Raw genomic sequence first — 20081 nt, forward strand, 5'->3', positions numbered from 1 at the left:
AAGTTTTAAAATGAATAAAATTTTAAAAATCAGAAATACTTTGGTCAACTTCCATTATCAAAAGTTGTTACATAATTAAGTCTGAATGACAATAAATAAATAAATAAATAAAGCAAAGCAAGTTTTATACCTCCAAGGCATTGGTAATTTCTAACCTTTGGTGATTTCCCATTCATTGTAACCCTAAGGATCAATCCTTCCTTGGAACTCTGAGCATATAATCAGATCACTTCTTTATCACATAGCAACTCATTCATTCCTTTGTGCTCTTCCCAATAATGACAATTCATGAATGATGTGGCTCTCTGATCATTGGGGTCTCTGATAAGTTCTTTAAATCTTATATTTAATTACCTGTAACACCTGCAATACTGCTACACAGGCAGTAGCCATTCAAAAGTATTATTAAATATGAGATTTTTTTTAAATGCTGAAAATATGCTTTTCACTAAGAGGTAAATTCTAGACTAAAAAACTGCCTCATACACCAGGTGACTCACTTGAAGGGACTGATTCTCTCTGCCCAGTTCCTGCACTGCTGCAGTTGTATTATCCAGCTTTCTTTGCAATTCTAGTACTTTGGTTTGAAGCTTTTCTATTTCACCTTCTCCTTTAAGACACCTGAAATAGATTGCAAAAACAATTCATTTTTAAACAATCATTAAAGACCCTCTCTGAACACATATAATGAACTACTTTAGTAACTTTAAACATAATACATTAATTTCAACTCTGTTGTAAGGGTTAATTTTTAAATGGCTACTTATATACCTGCAGGAGCACTTTTCTCAAGACTTCTATTTTTTTAAATGTGGAGTACAACAACCTTTTTATCACTTAGCATGGAAACAAACTAATTTTAATAGACATCAACCACCTTTCTAGTAGTGCCCTCCTTTCATCTTGATTATTTTGAACCGTTGCTTCCAATACTGCAATTTCACCCCGTAAGTCGTCCGTCTGTTTCTCAAGCTCACTGACTCTCCGTTGACTGGACTGCCACTCCTTCTTTATGGTGCCCAAGTTTTCATTTAATGCTGTAATCTGCATGGTAAGTTTAGTCTCATTTTCTTCATGCTGCTTCATTCCTACTTCTTTTTCTTTTATTTCAGAAAGCTGAGAAAAGGAAAAACAGTGGGTAAAAAACCTATTACAAAAGTAGTGCAAAATTTAAGTTAGTTGCTGAACTTTAAATATTGGCAACATAAATAATAACTTCTTCAGGGAAGAAGGCACTGATAAAACTGATTCCACAAACATCTGTGTAGTTTGAACTGACAATGGTCATAACACTGAAATGGTGGTCAGCAAGCCTCTTATAAGATCAAACTAAAGTAAAGCAATTTGAGATTTTCCTTTTTTCCACTAGAACAGGGGAAGAACACATAGTTAGGGATAGCAAGGTGCCCTGGAGATAGAGCTGGCATTTTCTTATGTCTCAAATTCCAAATGCATCCTTTTGTCTCTATCAACCTGCCAAAAAAACAGTACTTCAAATCACTGTGTGAACTTGAAATTGCAGTTCTTCAACGAAAACATTCAGCAGTCAATTTATCTGGGGATATCTGGACTTAATTCAACAGAGGAAAGCCAGATGCTTCCCATTTGGCATGCACAAGTTAGGGAAGGAAAAGTAGACTTTGGTCATTGTAATTCCAAACTGAAGTTTCCGTTCCCCCTTATCAACATTCAGTTTGACCAAACAAATGAGTTTAACATGATTAGCATTCATGCCATTTACCTCAATCTACATAGTTATAGGTTTGTTTGTTTTTCTGGCACTAAAAGTGCCCCCCCATCATGTTTTATTGAATTTTCACTTATATAAACCAAAATATAATCACAGAATAAAATATTTCCAATCACATGTCAGCTATTTAGACAAATCAGATCTCTTGTCTTAAATCAAAAATTAAATGTTAGGTGAGCATTTGAATCATAATTTTTAAGTAGAAAAATCCTCTCTTACTGGATTAATTTACAAAATCAATTAAAAAACACACCTCCCACCACTAACTTACCAGTTTAGCTTCCTTCTCCATAAATTCTTTCTTCAGCTCATCTTCTTCCTTTTTCATCTGCTCTTTTAGCATTTGCTGGACTTTCTTCTCCTGTTCAAGGGTTGCCTTTAGGGAATCTACTTTCCCTTGAAGCTCTAATTTCTGCTGAATCAAAAGCTGTTTGGCATCCTTGAGATTTGTTACCTCCTATGAGAAAGTGAGGCCAAAATATACCATCCTTTATAGTAAAAAAAAATGTAGCTGAAATTTATGCAACTTATTACAATATAAACAAAGAGTTTTAGCCTCTTACAAGAGTCTTAAAGTTCAGTATTTCAAACAGTTGATTAAAAAGGTGAAATATTATGTACTTCCTGCTCAACAATCATTTAAATTCAAGTGATGCTTTGCATGCATATGTTTTGATTAAATTATGTGAAAATTTTCTACCCCTTATTTTCCTTTCTTCATTTAGGAAGCATTTATTGGTTCAACATTTAGGCATCACACACTGTGTCACGTTCTAGGGATATATATATAAAGATGAATTATATACATTCCCTGCTTTAAGGAAGTCACAGTCTGGAAGAACATAATGACATAAAGAGGTAAGTAATTATAAAGCGAAATGGCAAGTATACTGATAGACATAAGAGGTATTATGAGAGCACTCAAGGGAAAATCCAACCTTTCTCTAAGAAAATGACATTTTACAAACACTTTACAAAGCGAATTATAAGCAGTTAATTTTTTCAGGTGGCATGCCAGTCATGCTAATGATAGGAAAAATGTTCTAAACAACAGATTATTAAAGGATTTTAGGAAGAAAAACGATTAAAAAACAATCCCTTAAAATCTTAATTCTAAACTCTTACATATTTTGAAGTTTACTATCTGTAAGCATAACGGATAGCTCTGTCGATTATCACCTCAATAAAATCTAAACTTTTAGGGTTACTTTGCTTTATTCAGTAATTTGAAAACAAAGGTAACATAATTTCAATATGTGTATAGATATGCAACACGAGCACTGTGAGAGCGAGAGTATTTGTCAAAAAACAGCAAAACAATGTGCCTGGCACATAGTATGTCCTAAAATAAATAAATAAATAAAATAAATATATATACACAAATCTTTTTAACAACACTAATACAATACAAAAGGAAAAACAATGATTATCTTCACATACCTTTATGCTTTCTTGCTTGTGAGACTTGAGTTCTTCACTCAATTTAGCAATTTCTTTTTCTTGTCTACACTTAATTTCCTCTATCTCTGCCAATTTACATTTTTCATTTACTAGTTCTTTTTCTTTCAGTGACTATAGAAAAAATGATTTATTAAAAAAGTTTTAAAGTAAATACTTAAAAGTAATATAACAAAAATGACTGCTACTATTTATGACTGTCTCTGCCCCTTCCACCTTAGTTAACTTGAGCAAATTATTTACCTTCTCTTGCCTCTGTGTCCTTATTTATACAATACGAACAAAAAGATCATTATAAGGATTAAATAGTTACAGTAACTATTAAAATTAATAGTGCCTGGCTAAAGTTTAGCTAAAACTACCATCTTATGCTTATTATCATCATCACTATCTTTATATAGGGCGCCTAGGGAGGAGGAGTATACATTATCTAATCTCTATGCCAGGTAGCTCTTTTTAATCATTTTATAGGTAAAGGAACAAAGACTTAGAGCAGTTAAATAAGCTATTAAAAGTAGAACCATAAAACTAAAACAAGATCTGCCTGATCTAAAACCCTTGTAATTAAAGGCCTCTAAACTATAGTTCTGTCAGAATTTTCTAACCTTGAGGCACAAATCATAAATTTCATGCCAGCCTCACCAGCGCCATCACTACAAAAACATCCACCAATTTTTAAAAATAATTCAGAGGTAATTCCCTGGTGGTCCAGTGGTTAGAACTCCGTGCTCTCACTGGCAAGGGCCTGGGTTTGATCCTTGGTCAGAGCACTAAGATCCCACAAGCCACACAGTGCAGCAAAAAATAAAAAAACACATAATTCAGGAACTGCACAAATAAAATATACCAAGAACTTCAGGAACTGTACACTTCAGAATAATATCAGCTGATGGAAATAGAAAATTTCAATTATGAAACCAAAAACTGTTTCCTAGAATTTGAATTTCTCATTCATATAAAATTTTAACTGATCTTTAAACGTACTGGTCATAATACAATGCTTTCAACTTTATAACTTAGCATCATTTATATAAAATACACCCCTACTTACCTTTAGAAAAAGCTGGTTCTTAATTTTAAATACTAAGATTCTAGATTTAGTCAGAAAATAAAATACCTTTTCTTTCTGTATATCCTGTAGTGCTTTACTCTGCTCCTTCAACTGCTGTTCTTTCTTTGCTAAATCTTGCTCCACAGTAGCCTTGGTGGTCTTCAGTTCTTGAATCAATTTATTTTGGTTTTCAATTTGATTTCTATTTGAAATCAAGTCCTCCTGTGCTAGAGAAAGCTTCTCTTCTACAGACTTATAAAAACAATTTCCCCAAATTATTATGTCATTTTTTGGCAAATTTCAACAGAAACATAATAGTTAACAGTTATACATAAGTTATGCATAGCATAGTGGAAAGTAATATACTTTAAAAAGATAGTAAATGGGCAGAAGACCTAAACAGACATTTCTCCAAAGATATACAGATTGCCAGTAAACACATGAAAGGATGCTCAACACCACTAATCATTAGAGAAATGCAAATCAAAACCACAATGAGGTATCACCTCACACCAGTCAGAATGGCCATCATCATAAAATCTACAAACAATAAATGCTGGAGAGGGTGTGGAGAAAAGGGAACCCCCTTGCACTGTTGGTGGGAATGTAAATTGATACAGCCACTATGGAGAACAGTATGGAGGTCCTTAAAAAAACAGAACTACCATATGACCCAGCAATCCCACTACTGGGCATATACCCTGAGAAAACCATAATTCAAAAAGAGACATGTACCACAATGTTCATTGCAAGACTGTTTAGAATAGCCAGGACATGGAAGCAACCTAAGTGTCCATCGACAGATGAATGGATAAAGAAGATGTGGCACATATATACAATAGAGTATTACTCAGCCATAAAAAGAAACAAAATTGAGTTATTAGTGAGGTGGATGGACCTAGAGTCTGTCATACAAAGTGAAGTCAAAAAGAGAAAAACAAATACCGTATGCTAACACATATATATGGCATCTAAAAAAAATAGTTCTGATGAACCTAGGGGCAGGACAGGAATAAAGACGCAGACATAGACAATGGACTTGAGGATATGGGGAGGGAGAAGGGTAAGCTGGGACAAAGTGAGAGAGTGGCATGGACATATATACACTACCAAACGTAAAACAGATAGCTAGTGGGAAGCAGCCGCATAGCACAGGGAGATCAGGTCGGTGCTTTGTGACCACCTAGTGGAGGGGATAGGGAGGGTGGGAGGGAGACGCAAGAGGGAGGAGATATGGGGATATATGTATAGCTGATTCACTTTGTTATACAGCAGAAACTAACACAACATTGTAAAGCAATTATAACTCCAATAAAGATGTTAAAAAAGTTAAATTAAAAAAGATAGTATGTTATGCCCTTCAGTAAGATGATGTAAAAGAGAAAGAATGCTAGATAACTAACTCTCTTGCCTATGCAAAATACTTGTAGTATTTTGCATAGGCAAGTATAAAATACTTAATAAAACTGAAGCAATTCCAAAGCTTTAGAAATAATCTGTATTTACTAGCTAAGTGATACGAAGAATATGAAATAAGTAGGAACCATATCAAACACACTCAGAGAACATATACATAATGAGAAGATATGGGGAGACATGGGAAGAAAGCAATTTAAAAAGATAGTTAAACGTGACATATATGCATACATGTTTTGTAGGATCTATGATGGCCCTTGACACACTAAAAGGTTTATTTAATAAATAGAAAGGGGTTTTTGTCTTGGGGGAAAAAATGTATTTCTAATCTGCCAACCTGATTAAGTGAACTAAAAGAGTAAAGTCAACCAGACATCTGAGGCTCTACTTCTAACAAGGCCATCACCCCCATCCTCTTAACTTCTCATCTGTGTGGTAGAAGTAGCTCTGTCAGTTAACACAGTCCATAGTTACTAACTGTTCGAAGGCCCAAATATTTCAAGAAGCTGAATCTGGGGGAAACAGCAACTTTTTTGACTCATTAGGTTTTGATTTGGAGGTGGATATGGTAACAGGTGGGGAATGGAAAATGGCAGGAACCTTGCCACTCTCAGCTGCTAAGGGAAATAACTCTAAGATGCTCTTCCACCATCTAGAAGTTGTTTATCTTTCTTATTCTGGAGATACAGTTTCTTTGAAAAAAAAGGCAGAAGATACAATTCAGGAGGAATCACTGCTATCTAGGCTTGGCTACAGTAAGCATTTGATAAAGAATCGATGAAAAATAATGAATAAATGAAAACCTTATTTAAAGGGCTTTACTTAAGCTTCCTGAAAGAGATTATTCCTTACAAATAACCCGGTTCAGAAGTCTTTTCTGATATAAATCAAATTTCCATTTTCAATAGTTTCCAGTAGAACACTAAAAACTGTAAGACTTCCTTTTTGGAAAAGACTTAAAGTCATCTAGTCCTTTACTAATCAAGCAGCTAAGCTTTAATTGAGTATACTACTAAGGTAGACAGGAGGGTAAAAGATGGTCCTGGACTTAAAGAAGCTGACCATATAGCCTGGAAAACAGAACCAGGGTATAAAATGGAAGTTGTACAGGGTATTAGAGCATTTGCTATGTGCCAAATGCACAGAAAAACGAGTGTGAGTGTATTCTCTGTGGAATGTTTAAAGAAGGCTTTGTGGGCATGTCGGAACTGACCTAAGTATCACAAAAGGTGAGAGTGATTTCATAGAAAAAGAATAAAATTTGACAAAGCCTAGCCCATGCTGTCTATAGCAATTGTAATTCGGTAACAGAGGTCCTGATCTAATGCTAAAGAATACCAACACTTGCTAGAGCCTAAAAGCAAGAATACCCCCAATCTCTGACCACAGAATTCCAAAATGCCCATGGTTTAAATAACAGCCTATAAAACTCTGAACTCACAAAATCCTAGTGACTAAATCTTTAAAGTCAAGTTCAAAATCTGCACTATTTTCTGAGCCAAGACATGTTGTTCTACCTTGCCTCTGAATATTCATCTATGTCATTCAGCAGTATACTGCCGTTTCAAATTTTCCTTTTATCTTTCTTGCTTCAGACTATATTATTTTCATCTGCTCAGCATCTTTTCCCTTGGAGAACTCCCTCTTCCATTAGATGGTTTACTGGGGCTATCTTTAACCCACCCACTGCTACTGGATAAGCAAATCTCTGAGTAGATCAAGTACCAACCCTGATCCTGAATACCGCAATCACATTATAGTAATGTAGCAAAGAAAAAGATTTTCTACACTGTTCTGTGGTAGCTATTGGTGGGTTTTTTTTTTTTTGGGGGGGGGGGGTCTGTTCAACAATTTTTCCCTTTTCTCTTTCAAAATAAAACTTTAAAATTTTTAGTTATTATATTTTCTTGATGTTTGATGAAATGACGTAACAGTACTAGGCTAAGAAGATTTACATTTTATTCTAAACTTTTTATCCTAGAATTTTCACTTCACTGAGGGTGCAAAATTTACAGTTAAACGCCACTTCTACCTTTCCTGGAAAACAAAGAATAGCACACAGCATAGCCAGTTTGAAATATACAGTCAACAAATTTTAGTATTTCATAAATAATCCAGCAGATGGGGCTAAAAGCATAGATCAAGCCAGCCGGTCTTCCATTCTACTGGTGTCTTGGTATACACCATCAGCCCACAGATGGCAGCCTTGACTTAGGTGTCATGTTACAAGGTTCTGAACGTCTCCCTTTCTCTCTTATACATAAGGTCATATAATAATCACTGAAGCAAAAGAATGGCTGATCCATTATTCTGGCCTATTATAAATATTATTTGAACTTTCCTAGGAATTTCTTTCTTTTTTAAAAAATTAACTTAAGTAGTTCAGATACCTGTCATTTTGGAAGGATTAACTTCCGAATATCCTATTTCATAAAAAAATAAAACAGGATATTTTGTCAATATCCTATTTTATAAAAATTTGTCAATATCCTATTTTATTAAAAAATTTCAATATCCTATTTTATATTTGTCAATATCCTATTTTATAAAAAAAATTCTAGTGAAATGATGGTAAAACAATAAAGGGCTACTGGTCTTCCCCAGTGGCATAGTGGTTAAGAATCTGCCTGCCAATGCAGAGGACATGGGTTCGAGCCCTGGTCCAGGAAGATCCCACATGCTGCAGAAAAACTAAGCCCGTGTACCACAACTACTGAGCCTGCACTCTAGAGACTTAGAGCCACAACTGCTGAGCCTGTGTGCCACAACTACTGAAGCCCAAGCGCCTAGAGCCCACGCTCCGCAACAAGAGAAGCTGTCGCAATGAGAAGCCCGCGCATCGCAAGGAAGAGTACCCCCGCTCACCACAACTAGAGAAAAGCCCACGCACAGCAACAATGACCCAACACAGCCAAATTAATTAATTATTTTTAAAAAGGGCTATGAATCAGAAGAGCTGAGATCCAATCATCGTTCTGTTATTGTGCAAACACTAGGCCTGTCACTAACCAAGCAGGGCCTCAGTTTCATCTGCAAAAGGAAGCTTTGAAGAGAGAGTCTATCTATGGCCTCTCAACAGTTGTTAAACTCCACAACAGCCTTATCCCTCTGTCTTTCTCTTCTTGCCCATGTTTACATTTGAATTTTTCTTTTGTGTATAAAATTAGAACATGATGTAGCTTTCGGGCATAATAAAAATAATTGTTGGCTTAATGAAAAAAATACTGATTTAAAAGATCTAAGTCTTATTACTGTGTTATGCTCTTGGGTAAATAATACATCCATATGAAGAAAAAACGTGATTTCTACAGAACTTCTACTCAGTCATTAGGTTTCATCTTCTCTATCACTTCAATGTCCTTGGAATTCATGCACATTCTGCATCCTTACTACTACCAGCCCGAGCTGTCACCATCCGCACATGGACTACCACAAAGTCTCCTCTCTCATCCCAGCGTTCAGCCACGTTCCCCTACAATCCATTCCTTCTCCTGCAGCCACTTATTGGCCTAAAATACAAATCCAAGCACATCCTTTCAGTGGTTCCCTCCTGCCTTTAGGATAAAGTCCAAACTCTTCCACAAACCCTCCCTGACTTGCAACAGTATTGTAAAGGAAAGCTAATAATAATTTAAAGCTACTTAGAGAATATAGCAAGTAAGACACTTTCTAAATGTCAGGTGGTATTTTTTTTAAAGAACTCTTGCTAACTGTGAACTATATATATATATATAATATCTACTGTTGGCCCTATGAAAATTCTTTTACCCAGTCTCCTGTTTCTTTGTCAGATCATTAGTCACCACTGATTCCTTCACTTCCTTGCACCCTGTACGTTTTGAAACGCCCTTTTGTTTCATATTCTCTCTCCCATTAATCTCTTCTGTTCCATCCTCTTTAACTCCAGTTCTAATCAGCTCACAGCTAGATTACTGGAGTTTATGGAGGAAGGAAGGGAGATAGCCTCTTAACTAATCTCCCCAGCACTAGTTTACGCCAGATCCAAACCAAGCTGCTATCTATAAACCAGTTCCAGGTTGTCACCTAAATTATATCTTCTTCATTTTATTCCTCTGCTTAGACTCTTCATCCCGCCCACAACCCAATATAAAGTCCAGTCAGTCGTCCTTGCTAGGCATCTAAGATACCTCACAGTTTGATCCCAACCTTTTTAACTTTAACTTCCAAACACAAACCAGCACTCTAGCAAGACAATTATGGTGACTGCCTCCTGGCTTTGCTGGTTCCCACTGCTGCACCTTTTCTCAAATTTGCCCCTGAGTGAACTGATCTTTCTCAGGACTCTCTGTGTATTCAAATTCTTATATCCTTCAGGACCTGGTCAAGTCCTACCTCCTTCATAAAGCCTTCCCTATAGCAGCCTATGAATAAAGTGACATAGCATATTTATGTATATTATATATAAAAATATTCTGTGATTTTCAACAGAACTTTTCAATAAGGCATTTTAAATTAAGAAACAAAAATCCAAACACAGGAAAGAATCAAAAAGCATACTATTTCACTATGACAAAAAAGAGAAATGGCCGGGGCTTCCCTGGTGGCACAGTGGTTGAGAGTCTGCCTGCCAACGCAGGGGACACGGGTTCGTGCCCCGATCCGGGAAGATCCCATGTGCCGCGGAGCGGCTGGGCCCGTGAGCCATGGCCGCTGAACCTGCGTGTCCGGAGCCTGTGCTCCGCAACGGGAGAGGCCACAACAGTGAGAGGCCCGCGTACCGCAAAAAAAAAAAAAAAAGAGAAATGTCTAACTCTTCTGCGAGAGAATACAAATGTTCCATTTCACTTAGAGAATTGATACCTTAATGCTACATAAAAATTGTTTACCCTATTTCCATAGCCTTCATTTTAGTAAAAATGATACTTTAATCAAACAGTATTGCCAAGGACAGAATATCCATATATGTTTAGATAATTAAGGTTAAGTTTACTTTGAGCTATAATCTAATTTTAATCATTATGCATTCCAGTAGTCTTGGGAAGTTGACTAATATATAAAACTGAAGTTAATATTGTTTGACAAGCAACAGTAAAATTGCTTGCATTTTCACAAGTGGTTTACATTTAAAACTCCTTAGATTTTTTTTAGGGCTTCCCTGGTGGCGCAGCGGTTGAGAGTCCGCCTGCCGACGCAGGGGACGCGGGTTTGTGCCCCGGTCCAGGAGGATCCCACATGCCACGGAGCGGCTGGGCCCGTGAGCCATGGCTGCTGAGCCTGCGCGTCCGGAGCCTGTGCTCCGCAAGGGGAGAGGCCACAACAGTGGGAGGCCCGCATACCGCAAAAAAATAAAAAACTCCTTAGATTTTTTTAACAGCAGTCCGTTTTAAAAGTTTTTTTTTTTTACATAAAGGCAGCAAAGTCCTTAGATAAGCCAACGTAGCAATTAACAATTTCCAAATTATTTCTATTAAAGATGTTATTTTTAAATGCCTGTATTTACATATATATTTTGTTCTATAAAACAATTTAAAAAGCATGTCTCTCCAAATATAATAATTCAACAGAAAAGAAGCATGATATTCCACAAATACTAACATTCCTGTGCCCATTTGTGTTCAAATCAATCATTTAATGAATGTCTATAAACAACTTATTGGTTTTTATGATATAATATAGTTCACTATACCTTAAGATCTTGCCTTGTGGCAAGAAGTTCAGATTCCTTCCCATAGAAATCAGACTGAAGCTGTTTTAGACTTTCCTGACTTTTTTCATAGGTATTTTGTAACACTGATATTTTCTGTTTCTCTGCTGCAAGTTCCTGTGCTGCTTGTGTTGACTGCTGCTGTAGTTTATTCTCAAGTTCTGTCTGAAACATACAATAGTTTTTTAAAACAGTATGCATACCAAAAACCAGTTACAAATATAGAATGAAATCCACACAACTAAGATTCCTAAGAACAAATTGAATTGTAGTTATGCCCTAAAATTCTACTTTAATAAAGTGTAACTTACCTTATAGTTACAAAATTAAAGAATTACAAAATTCAACAAGTCCTAATTTAAAAGACAAAAAATGAAACAGCAATTAAATAAAGAAAAAAGAATTTCACTGAGAATCCCAAGTACCAAGGTCTCAGGAGACTGAAAGTAACAACTACATTCTGATGGAAGATACAGTGCTGCATGCTTTAAAAGATGATATAATTTAAGGTTGAACTATGGGAAATTTCTACATGAAATAATTAAAAAGCCATTACTAAGTTGAAGTATACTGTTTCTACTCCTTGAAATTCAAAAATAACAAGAAATTTCTACAGGTCATCTTTATTAACATCAAGGCAGAAGAAGAGAAGAAAATGTTGCAAAGGTGCAACTCCTCTAAACTCTAAACCTTCAGTCTTTAAGAAGGTTCAGGAGATATGCACAAATTATGACATAAATAAAATATATGTAAGCATAGCATGAAAAGCAGCACTTGGCTTTTAAAATAAATACACTTCAATGAAACTGCTGTTGAAGTCATCAGCGACCCCCTTGTTCCAAAATCCAATATTCATGTCCTTGTCCACATCTCATTGAACATCCCAGCAGTCCTTCAAACAGTTGATGATGCCCCCCTCCTAGAAATATTCTTCAGCCTGGTTTCCAGGACATCTTGTGTTTTAGGTTGTCCTCCTACCTCACTGGTCATTCCATCTTAAAATCTTTTACTAGCTCCTCTCTTGTTTGATCTCTCAATACTGTGTGACCCCAGGGTTCAGTCTCTAGCCCTCTTTTATTCTATATACAGTCTCTATTTAGAAGATCCCAGCTAGACCCATTTTTATTAAGAATATAGATATAAAGTACTATAGTTTACAGCTAGGCCTTGAAATATCTTTTTAGGATCTGTTAGGAATAAGACTGATACTGTATTGTGTGTAAACTGCACAATGTGGAAAGCAGATATATCTGTGCAAAATCTTTGCCTCTGTGCTGTCAGTGTGATGTGCTTTCTGCATGGTTATATATTACTAGTGATTTTATCAAAACTTCTAAAACTTAAATTACATGGTAAAAGATCTGTAAGAGGCTGCCTAAGATAAAGATAATTGTAGAAGTTGAAGACATGATTGCTATATTTCAATGTTTATTTCCACTCAACATATTGCCTTCTAAGCTTTCTTTTTTTGTTCAAAGCATGATCTTAAATATATGTTTAAGTTAATGGACGTAATGCAGGGTTCCTACACTGTATTGGCGTATGTTGGTGGCCCTCTGTGCCCTAGATATATGCACACAGGGTGCAATTAAAAAGCTACAAAGTGAAAGTTGGTTTGGATCCTCTTCATTTCATTTGTTTAGCTTTTCTGTTATTTTTCTCTACTTACAAGTATTCCTGTGAATAAATCCTTGTTAAGTTAAATATTTTAAAAAATATTGTTTATTTACAATTGACTCCTGAATTTATGTCTCTAGCTCCAACCTCTCTGCCTGAACTCTGGGATCATTATATCCAAGTACTTCCCTGACATCTTCATTTGAGTGATTGATATCTATCTCAAGTAGAAATCTTGATTCCTGACAGCAACCCTGCTCCTCAAAAACATGTTACTTCCCCCAGTAAATATGGCCATCTATCCAATGGCCATCTATCCACTTGTACAAGCCACAAACCTAGAATTATTCTAGACTCCTCTTTCCATCATCTCTCACCATCTAACCTATCAGCAAGTCCTGATGACTCAGCTTACAAAAGATATTCCCAAATCATCCACTGCTAACACTTTAGTTCATGCCATCATCTTGTACTTTCTAGACTACTGCAATAGTTTTTCAATGCCTTTCCTGCTTGCTCCTTTATGTCCCTTTAGTCAGATCCCACCATTCTCTGCTCAAAAATCTCCTAATCGATTCTAATTATCCTTTGAACAAAATACATCATTGTTATCTTATAATCTTCAAGTTTCTATGTTTATGCCTTTACCCCTGTCTACTTCTCTGAGCTCATCGCATATTACTCTTCCTCTCTCCACTATACTTAACTTATACTGGTCTCCATTTTTAGAAAATACCAAGCTTGTTCTAGCCTTAAGATCTTTGCATTAGTTGTCCCGCCCCGACCACTATATGGATAGCTCTTGTATTTCATGTATCAGCTCAAATCTCTTCAGAGGGGCTTATTTGATCACTCAACCTTTTAGTAGGACTCTGTCCCATCACTGTCTTTCACATCACCCTGTTTAAGTTTCTTCCCCCCAAGAAAGTTTAAGTCCATGAGAATAGGTTCCTTGTCTGTTCACAGCTACACCTCCAACACCTAGAACTGTGTCCGTGGCACAGAATAGGTGCCTAGTAATATTTCTCGAATGAATAAATGACAAACAGATGGGAGGTGGACAAATAGAGCCCACGACATCCATTAAGAGACTCTTATAATAGTCCACATAAGAGAAAAAAATAGCCTAGACTAAGACTGTGGCAGTTGGGAAATAAGAAAAGGGGATAGATTCAAGAGAGCTAGGAAGCAGATTGCCAGGAGGCAGTGCTAACTGCCTATAGAGGAAAGGGGGCTCATCACCACACACATTATCTGATAACATCCCACATTACCTCCAATTTAGAGTCTTCACGATGAAGAATTCCTGGACATTGTTTTTCGTGTTGAAGACTACACTGCATTTTTTTTTTTTTGGTAGAATACTACTTCTTTTCTTTAACATTTTCCCCCCCACAATCTAGTTTTCTTTCTCTTCAATCACCTTTATGGCTCAAATAAGCCCTCTACAAAGTCTCAACACTGATCATAATTGCCCTCTGGGTTCATATTTGGGCCTTCATTTTACTTACTCTAAATGACAGGCTGATTCATTCATTCATTTTTTTAAAAATCGATAGCTTATTTGTTAGAAAACACAGTTCTCTGACTTTGAGGGATTCAAATCTACTAGTGGTTAAGTTAAATAAAAGAAAATAAAAAGATCAATGTAACAGCTTGATAATGGGTTTAACAGAAGTAAACCCAAAGTTCCAAAGGAGAATACAGGAGGGTCAATCATTTACAATTTATCCTTCACAAGCTTATCAGTTTTTGCTCTAAAACAGGTCTGACTACATTTCTCCCTTCTAAAGATTTTTACCTTTAGTCTTCCAATATTAAAAATTTAAAGTGGAAACAACTATACAATATCTACTGTGATCTGATTTCATCCAATTCTGTAGCGTTATCTCCCCTCACTTCTCCACTTACGAGGTATTCCAATAGCAAATCTTCTATAACGACATTTTTTTTAAGTTTCGCAAACTTTGCTAATATTGTTTCCTCTCCTTTGAAATATCTAATTTCCTCTTTTTTTTAATCTTTCAAAATTAGCATAGTCTTCAAAGACACAGTTCAAATGCTAGCTCCTCTAGAAAGCCAGTCAAAATTTCCATTAAGTTCTAATTTTTCTCATTCTCCTTTCTACTAGTTTTCTTTTTCCCTACATACCTGATTCCTCATTAAATTATAGGCTACTTGAGAATAGGGGCCATATCCTATTCATTCTGTATTCCCACATTAGGTTTCAAATAAGGTTGGTACAGGAACTGATGACTTATATAGCCTTGCTGGATTTACCTGTGACTCCCCAACAATCACAATCACATTAAAAAAGTGTATGTGTATGTGTGTTTCATATAGATAGATAGATGTAGATATAGATATATATGGGGTGTGTGTTGTGTATGCGTGTGTACTCATACACATCTATACCCATTTAAACTTTATCCTTGTTTTTCCTATTTCACTGTGGCCCAGTGAAAAGTTTCCAGAGACCATCACTATATGGTTTACCAGGCAAAATGACACTCTTAGATCATAGTTTGCTACACTTATATATAATATCCAACAACTATTTTGCTTCCACATGGCACTGGGCACACATAGTACTAGGTACTTTAAATACATTATCGCAATCTTTTTTTTAATAGATCTTTATTGAAGTATAATTGCTTCAAATTATCTCAACCTTTACAACTCTATGACCCTACTTTGTTTAGTCCAGAAAGATGGATCACTTTCCTGTGACCATAAACCTAATGTGTGTCACACAGAATTTAAATTCAAATTTGCCTGCCTCTAAAATTTATCTTCTTTCCATGATAGTACACTGCTCCTCAATAAAACTAAACAATTCTTGCCTTTCAGTGATTCTCTAGGTAACTCCAAATCCCAAGTCTAATTTACAGAGACTGGCTATCTACCCAACACTCCCCCAAAATGCTGTCCTCCCCAAGGTTAAAGGTGTTCCTTTTTCTAGCATTCATACACTGACACAAGTGAACTACTGCTATGAATGTTTGTGACCCCCCCCCCCGACAAATTCATGTTGAAGCCTAGATCAAATGTGATGGTATGGGCTTCCCTGGTGGTGCAGTTGTTGAGAGTCCACCTGCCAATGCAGGGGACACGGGTTCGTGCCCGGGTCCGGGAGGATCCCACATGCCGCGGAGCGGCTGGGCCCGTGAGCCTGTGCTCCGCAACGGAAGAGGCCACAACAGTGAGAGGCCTGCGTACCGCAAAAAAAAAAAAAAAAAAAATGTGATGGTATTTGGATGTGGAGTCTTTGGGAGGTCATGAGGGTGGAGCCCTCGTGAATGGGATTAGTGCCCTTATAAGAAGAAACACAAGAGATAATCTCAGTCATATAAGGATACAGCATATAAGGATACAGCAAGAAGACAGCTGTCCACATGCCAGAAAGTGGGCCCCCACCAGACATTCAATATGCCAGTGCCTTTATCTTAAACTTCCCAGTCTCCGGAACTGTGAGAAATAAATGCTTATTTTTTAAACCACCAAGTCTATGGTATTTTTGTTATAACAGTCCCAAGTAAGACAACTACCAATAAGAACATTTCCTCTGAATCTCAAAATCCTTAAGGTGTCATCTAGTAAAGCCATGCAAAGTATAGGCAATATATATTAATCATAAATCTGGAAGAAATCTTACTGTAATTAATAAGTTAATAAAAAAGAAAATATGCTAAAAATAGTTGTTGGGTTTTTTTTTAATTTACTAAGTCATACTGTTATAAAAATGAAGATCTAAGGAAAACTTGAATATGAGGCTAATAGATTTTGGGAAAAAATGACCTCAAGATATCAAATCATAGAACAAAATACATACTATGATAATTATATCCTGATGTATGATTATATACAACACACACAAAAAAAGGATAGACAAATTTGTCTACTCTTGTTTCTGTTATTAGAAAATTACTCTTGTGTAAAATGGCCATAATAATAGTTATAAAAATAGTGGTCAACATAAAATATGTATTTGTGGGGTTAATTTTTTTTCCTCTAGTAATGTGACAAGCCAACTATTAATAACATGACATATTTTGCTTGTTTTACATACTAGGGATCTTATATCTTACTACTCCATGAACTAATTAATATGCATACATCAACAGTGGGGAAAACCTCATTTTGTTCAAATATTAAGTTCAATCCACTTTTATCAACTCTTAGTCTGGACAAGTATTAAAACATACTTAAGGGGCTTCCCTGGTGGCGCAGTGGTTGAGAGTCCGCCTGCCGATGCAGGGGACACGGGTTCGTGCCCCGGTCTGGGAGGATCCCACATGTGGCAGAGCGGCTGGGCCCGTGAGCCGTGGCCGCTGAGCCTGCGCATCCGGAGCCTGTTGCTCCGCAACGGGAGAGGCCACAACAGTTAGAGGCCCGCGTACCGCAAAAAAAAAAAAAACAAAAAAACATACTTAAGGATGAAGAACGGATGCTTAATAATAAATCAGGATAGGTTTGGAAATGGAAACCATTATAACTTAAAAAACCAAACAATTATAAATATATGAAACCTATACTACTGAATATTTAAATATATCTCAATTTATGATTTTTGTTCTTGATTATATTCCCTTAATGAGGATAATTTATTTTTAAATTCCTGTAAAATTTTCTAATACACTAGAAATGTATAAATTATTCTCTTAACATTGTTAGTTATATCTTATTTTACAAAAAGGTAGTTTTATGCCTATCAAACAAATGATTAGTGCTAGAATTTCAAATAAGAATTATCTAACAACATGGTTATAGTGAATGGAAATCCAGACATAGATATTTAGTCATATAATTAAGTGCATTTAACTTAGAAAAAAATTTGAGCATATGTAAAATTTTCTTCGTTGTAACTCATCTGTGTTACTATCATATTGTTATCTTAACTGCAAAGTTTTTCTTCCCATAAAAAGTAAACAAATATATCACTACCTTCTGTGAAACAGCAATTTTAACCTCTCCTTGGAGTGCTTCAATTTGCTTTTTCTTCTGTTCAGTCAATTGCTTTAGCTCATTTATGTTACCCTGAAGTTGTTGTTCTTCTTTTTCCTTTTGTGTTAAACTATTCTGGGCCTGTATGACTTGTCCCTGCATTGAACTGAGCTCCAGCTTCAGCTGATGAGAAGTCTAAAAGAAAATAAAACCTGTTTAGCGTTCATTTATCCATGCAACACGCATTTATTGAGTACCTATTCATGCCAAGCACTACTCTAAGTAGAAACTACTGAGTCTACTGGCCACAAATAATCAGTAGTAAACCAAAAAGAAAAATCCCTACCCTCATGGAGCTTTCATAACTGACACTATTCACTACTGGATGACATGCTGGATTAATCTTCAATATTTGTTTAATCTTGCCTTCCTTTTTAACTTATACATTTGGATAGAGCTTGCAAATGAACTAGATTAGTGTTCTCTTATATCATAGAAAAATGGAAAATCAACATCAATCTTTAGATTGCTGAAATGTCTACTGTTTTGAATATTCTCAAAATGCTAACTGCATTCCCTGACAGTCCAGTGGTTAGGACTCGGCGCTTTCCCTGCCAGGCCTGGGTTCGACCCCTGGTCAGGGAACTAAGATCCCTGCAAGCAGCACAGTGGGGCCAAAGAAAGTAAAATAAATATTTTTTTTTAAGAAATGCTAAATGAGCCTGTTGGCCAGTGAATCAGAAAAGATAGCTTCATATTAACTGTGATAAAACCAAGATAATTTTTGGCAAATATGTTTAGTATCTGTCTGATGACACTAAACTATACCACACAATTGTTTCCTCATTTAGAGATTTGAGGCATATTTTGCTACTACCTTATTTTAACAATCTTCTAGGATATATTTCTGTTCAAAATTAGATATCATATAGAAGTCACACTGAGGTTCCTCTGTGGCCAAGGTGAACTACACTACCTCTCACCCGTCCAACCAAAGTCATGTTTACATATTTTATGCATATTTCATTAAGAACCTAATTTGAGCATCTGACCATTCAAAGTTACTTTTGAAAAAGTTTCAGTGCTATATATGGATGCTTCAGCTTATCTCCAATACAAAGGGAAATATTTTTGTGCAAAACAGGAGTCAGGTAGTGTTAATAATGATTATGTTATGATAACCAATAATAAAGTAATAGCTAACATCTGACCATTTATTTTGTTACAGCTGGTATTCTGAGCACTTTGAAATATATTAACCCATTTATTTCTCGCAATAATCCTATGACACAGATTCTACTATTAGCCCCATCTTACTGCTGAGGAAACTGGAGCACAGAGAGATCAAGTCATCTGCCTAAGAAGGCAAGGCAAGACAGCATAGCTAATAATTGGCACAGTCAGGATATAAATTTGCACAATCTGGATTCACAGCTTGGGTATTAAACCTCTATAATTTTGCCACTTACATGGCTGGCATATAAAGCACAGGTGTCTTCTTTCAATCAACAACCAGAACACAATCACACTAAAGACTTGTCAGGACCATGTTTTGCTGCTTTATCAAATCTGATCTCTAGAAAGCTACATGCCTGGACTCTAGCTGCTAGAGGTATGTCTTCAGAGAATAACAATATATATTATACCCATTTATTTCCTCATTTGCTTGTTTGTTTTGATGGAGAACAAAAGAAGCATTAATCATAGAAAAATCTCTGAATTGTTATAAAACCATTATCAAATATGCCATTAATATAAATGTCCATGAAATAAAGAGCCCTTAAAATGTCATTTCTATGGAAAATCTATTAAGACTTTTTTTATCCATAGTAATGTTCCTTAATCTAGATTATCTAATTATAACTCTATAGTTAGTTGACTCAATTTTCTACCTTTATTAATAATAATCCTTTATTTTGGGCCTTTTATTAAACTAGCTTGAAACTTTTTAGTAGTAGGTAGAACACAAATGAAAAAACCTTCTTTTGACTTAAGTATTGTGAAAATATTTTGAAAATATAAAGACCTTATTATGCTTTACATATTTTTAGTTATAGAAAAAAAATCTTACCTCCTTCTCTTTTTCAAGTGACTTTTTCAGTTCATTCTGTTCCTTATGCGTGCTTTCTGTCTGTACTTGAAGTTGCTGCTTTAATTCTTTGCATGTTTTCTCCTAAAAA

At 35.8% G+C, this 20081-nt stretch overlaps 1 protein-coding gene across 7 annotated transcripts in view; it reads right to left on the bottom strand.

Annotated features, from left to right (window-relative positions):
* Positions 1–20081, bottom strand: part of EEA1 (early endosome antigen 1) — a 271730-nt gene that overhangs the window by 4607 nt on the left and 247042 nt on the right. For all 7 annotated transcript variants that reach the window (XR_014326625.1, XM_082851184.1, XM_082851183.1 and 4 more), the window contains 8 exons: positions 19973–20074; positions 17902–18096; positions 11323–11505; positions 4326–4511; positions 3191–3322; positions 2022–2207; positions 878–1116; positions 501–621 (listed from right to left, as the gene is read on the bottom strand). Coding sequence is in view for 6 of the 7 variants with exons in the window: in XM_082851184.1 (XP_082707310.1) it covers positions 501–621; positions 878–1116; positions 2022–2207; positions 3191–3322; positions 4326–4511; positions 11323–11505; positions 17902–18096; positions 19973–20074 (1344 nt within the window). In the remaining variant the exon portion in view is untranslated. The remainder of the gene's footprint in view (positions 1–500; positions 622–877; positions 1117–2021; positions 2208–3190; positions 3323–4325; positions 4512–11322; positions 11506–17901; positions 18097–19972; positions 20075–20081) is intronic.

The sequence above is a fragment of the Leucopleurus acutus genome (assembly GCF_964270905.1).
Source record: "Leucopleurus acutus genome assembly, chromosome: 11".
NCBI lineage: Eukaryota > Metazoa > Chordata > Mammalia > Artiodactyla > Delphinidae > Leucopleurus > Leucopleurus acutus.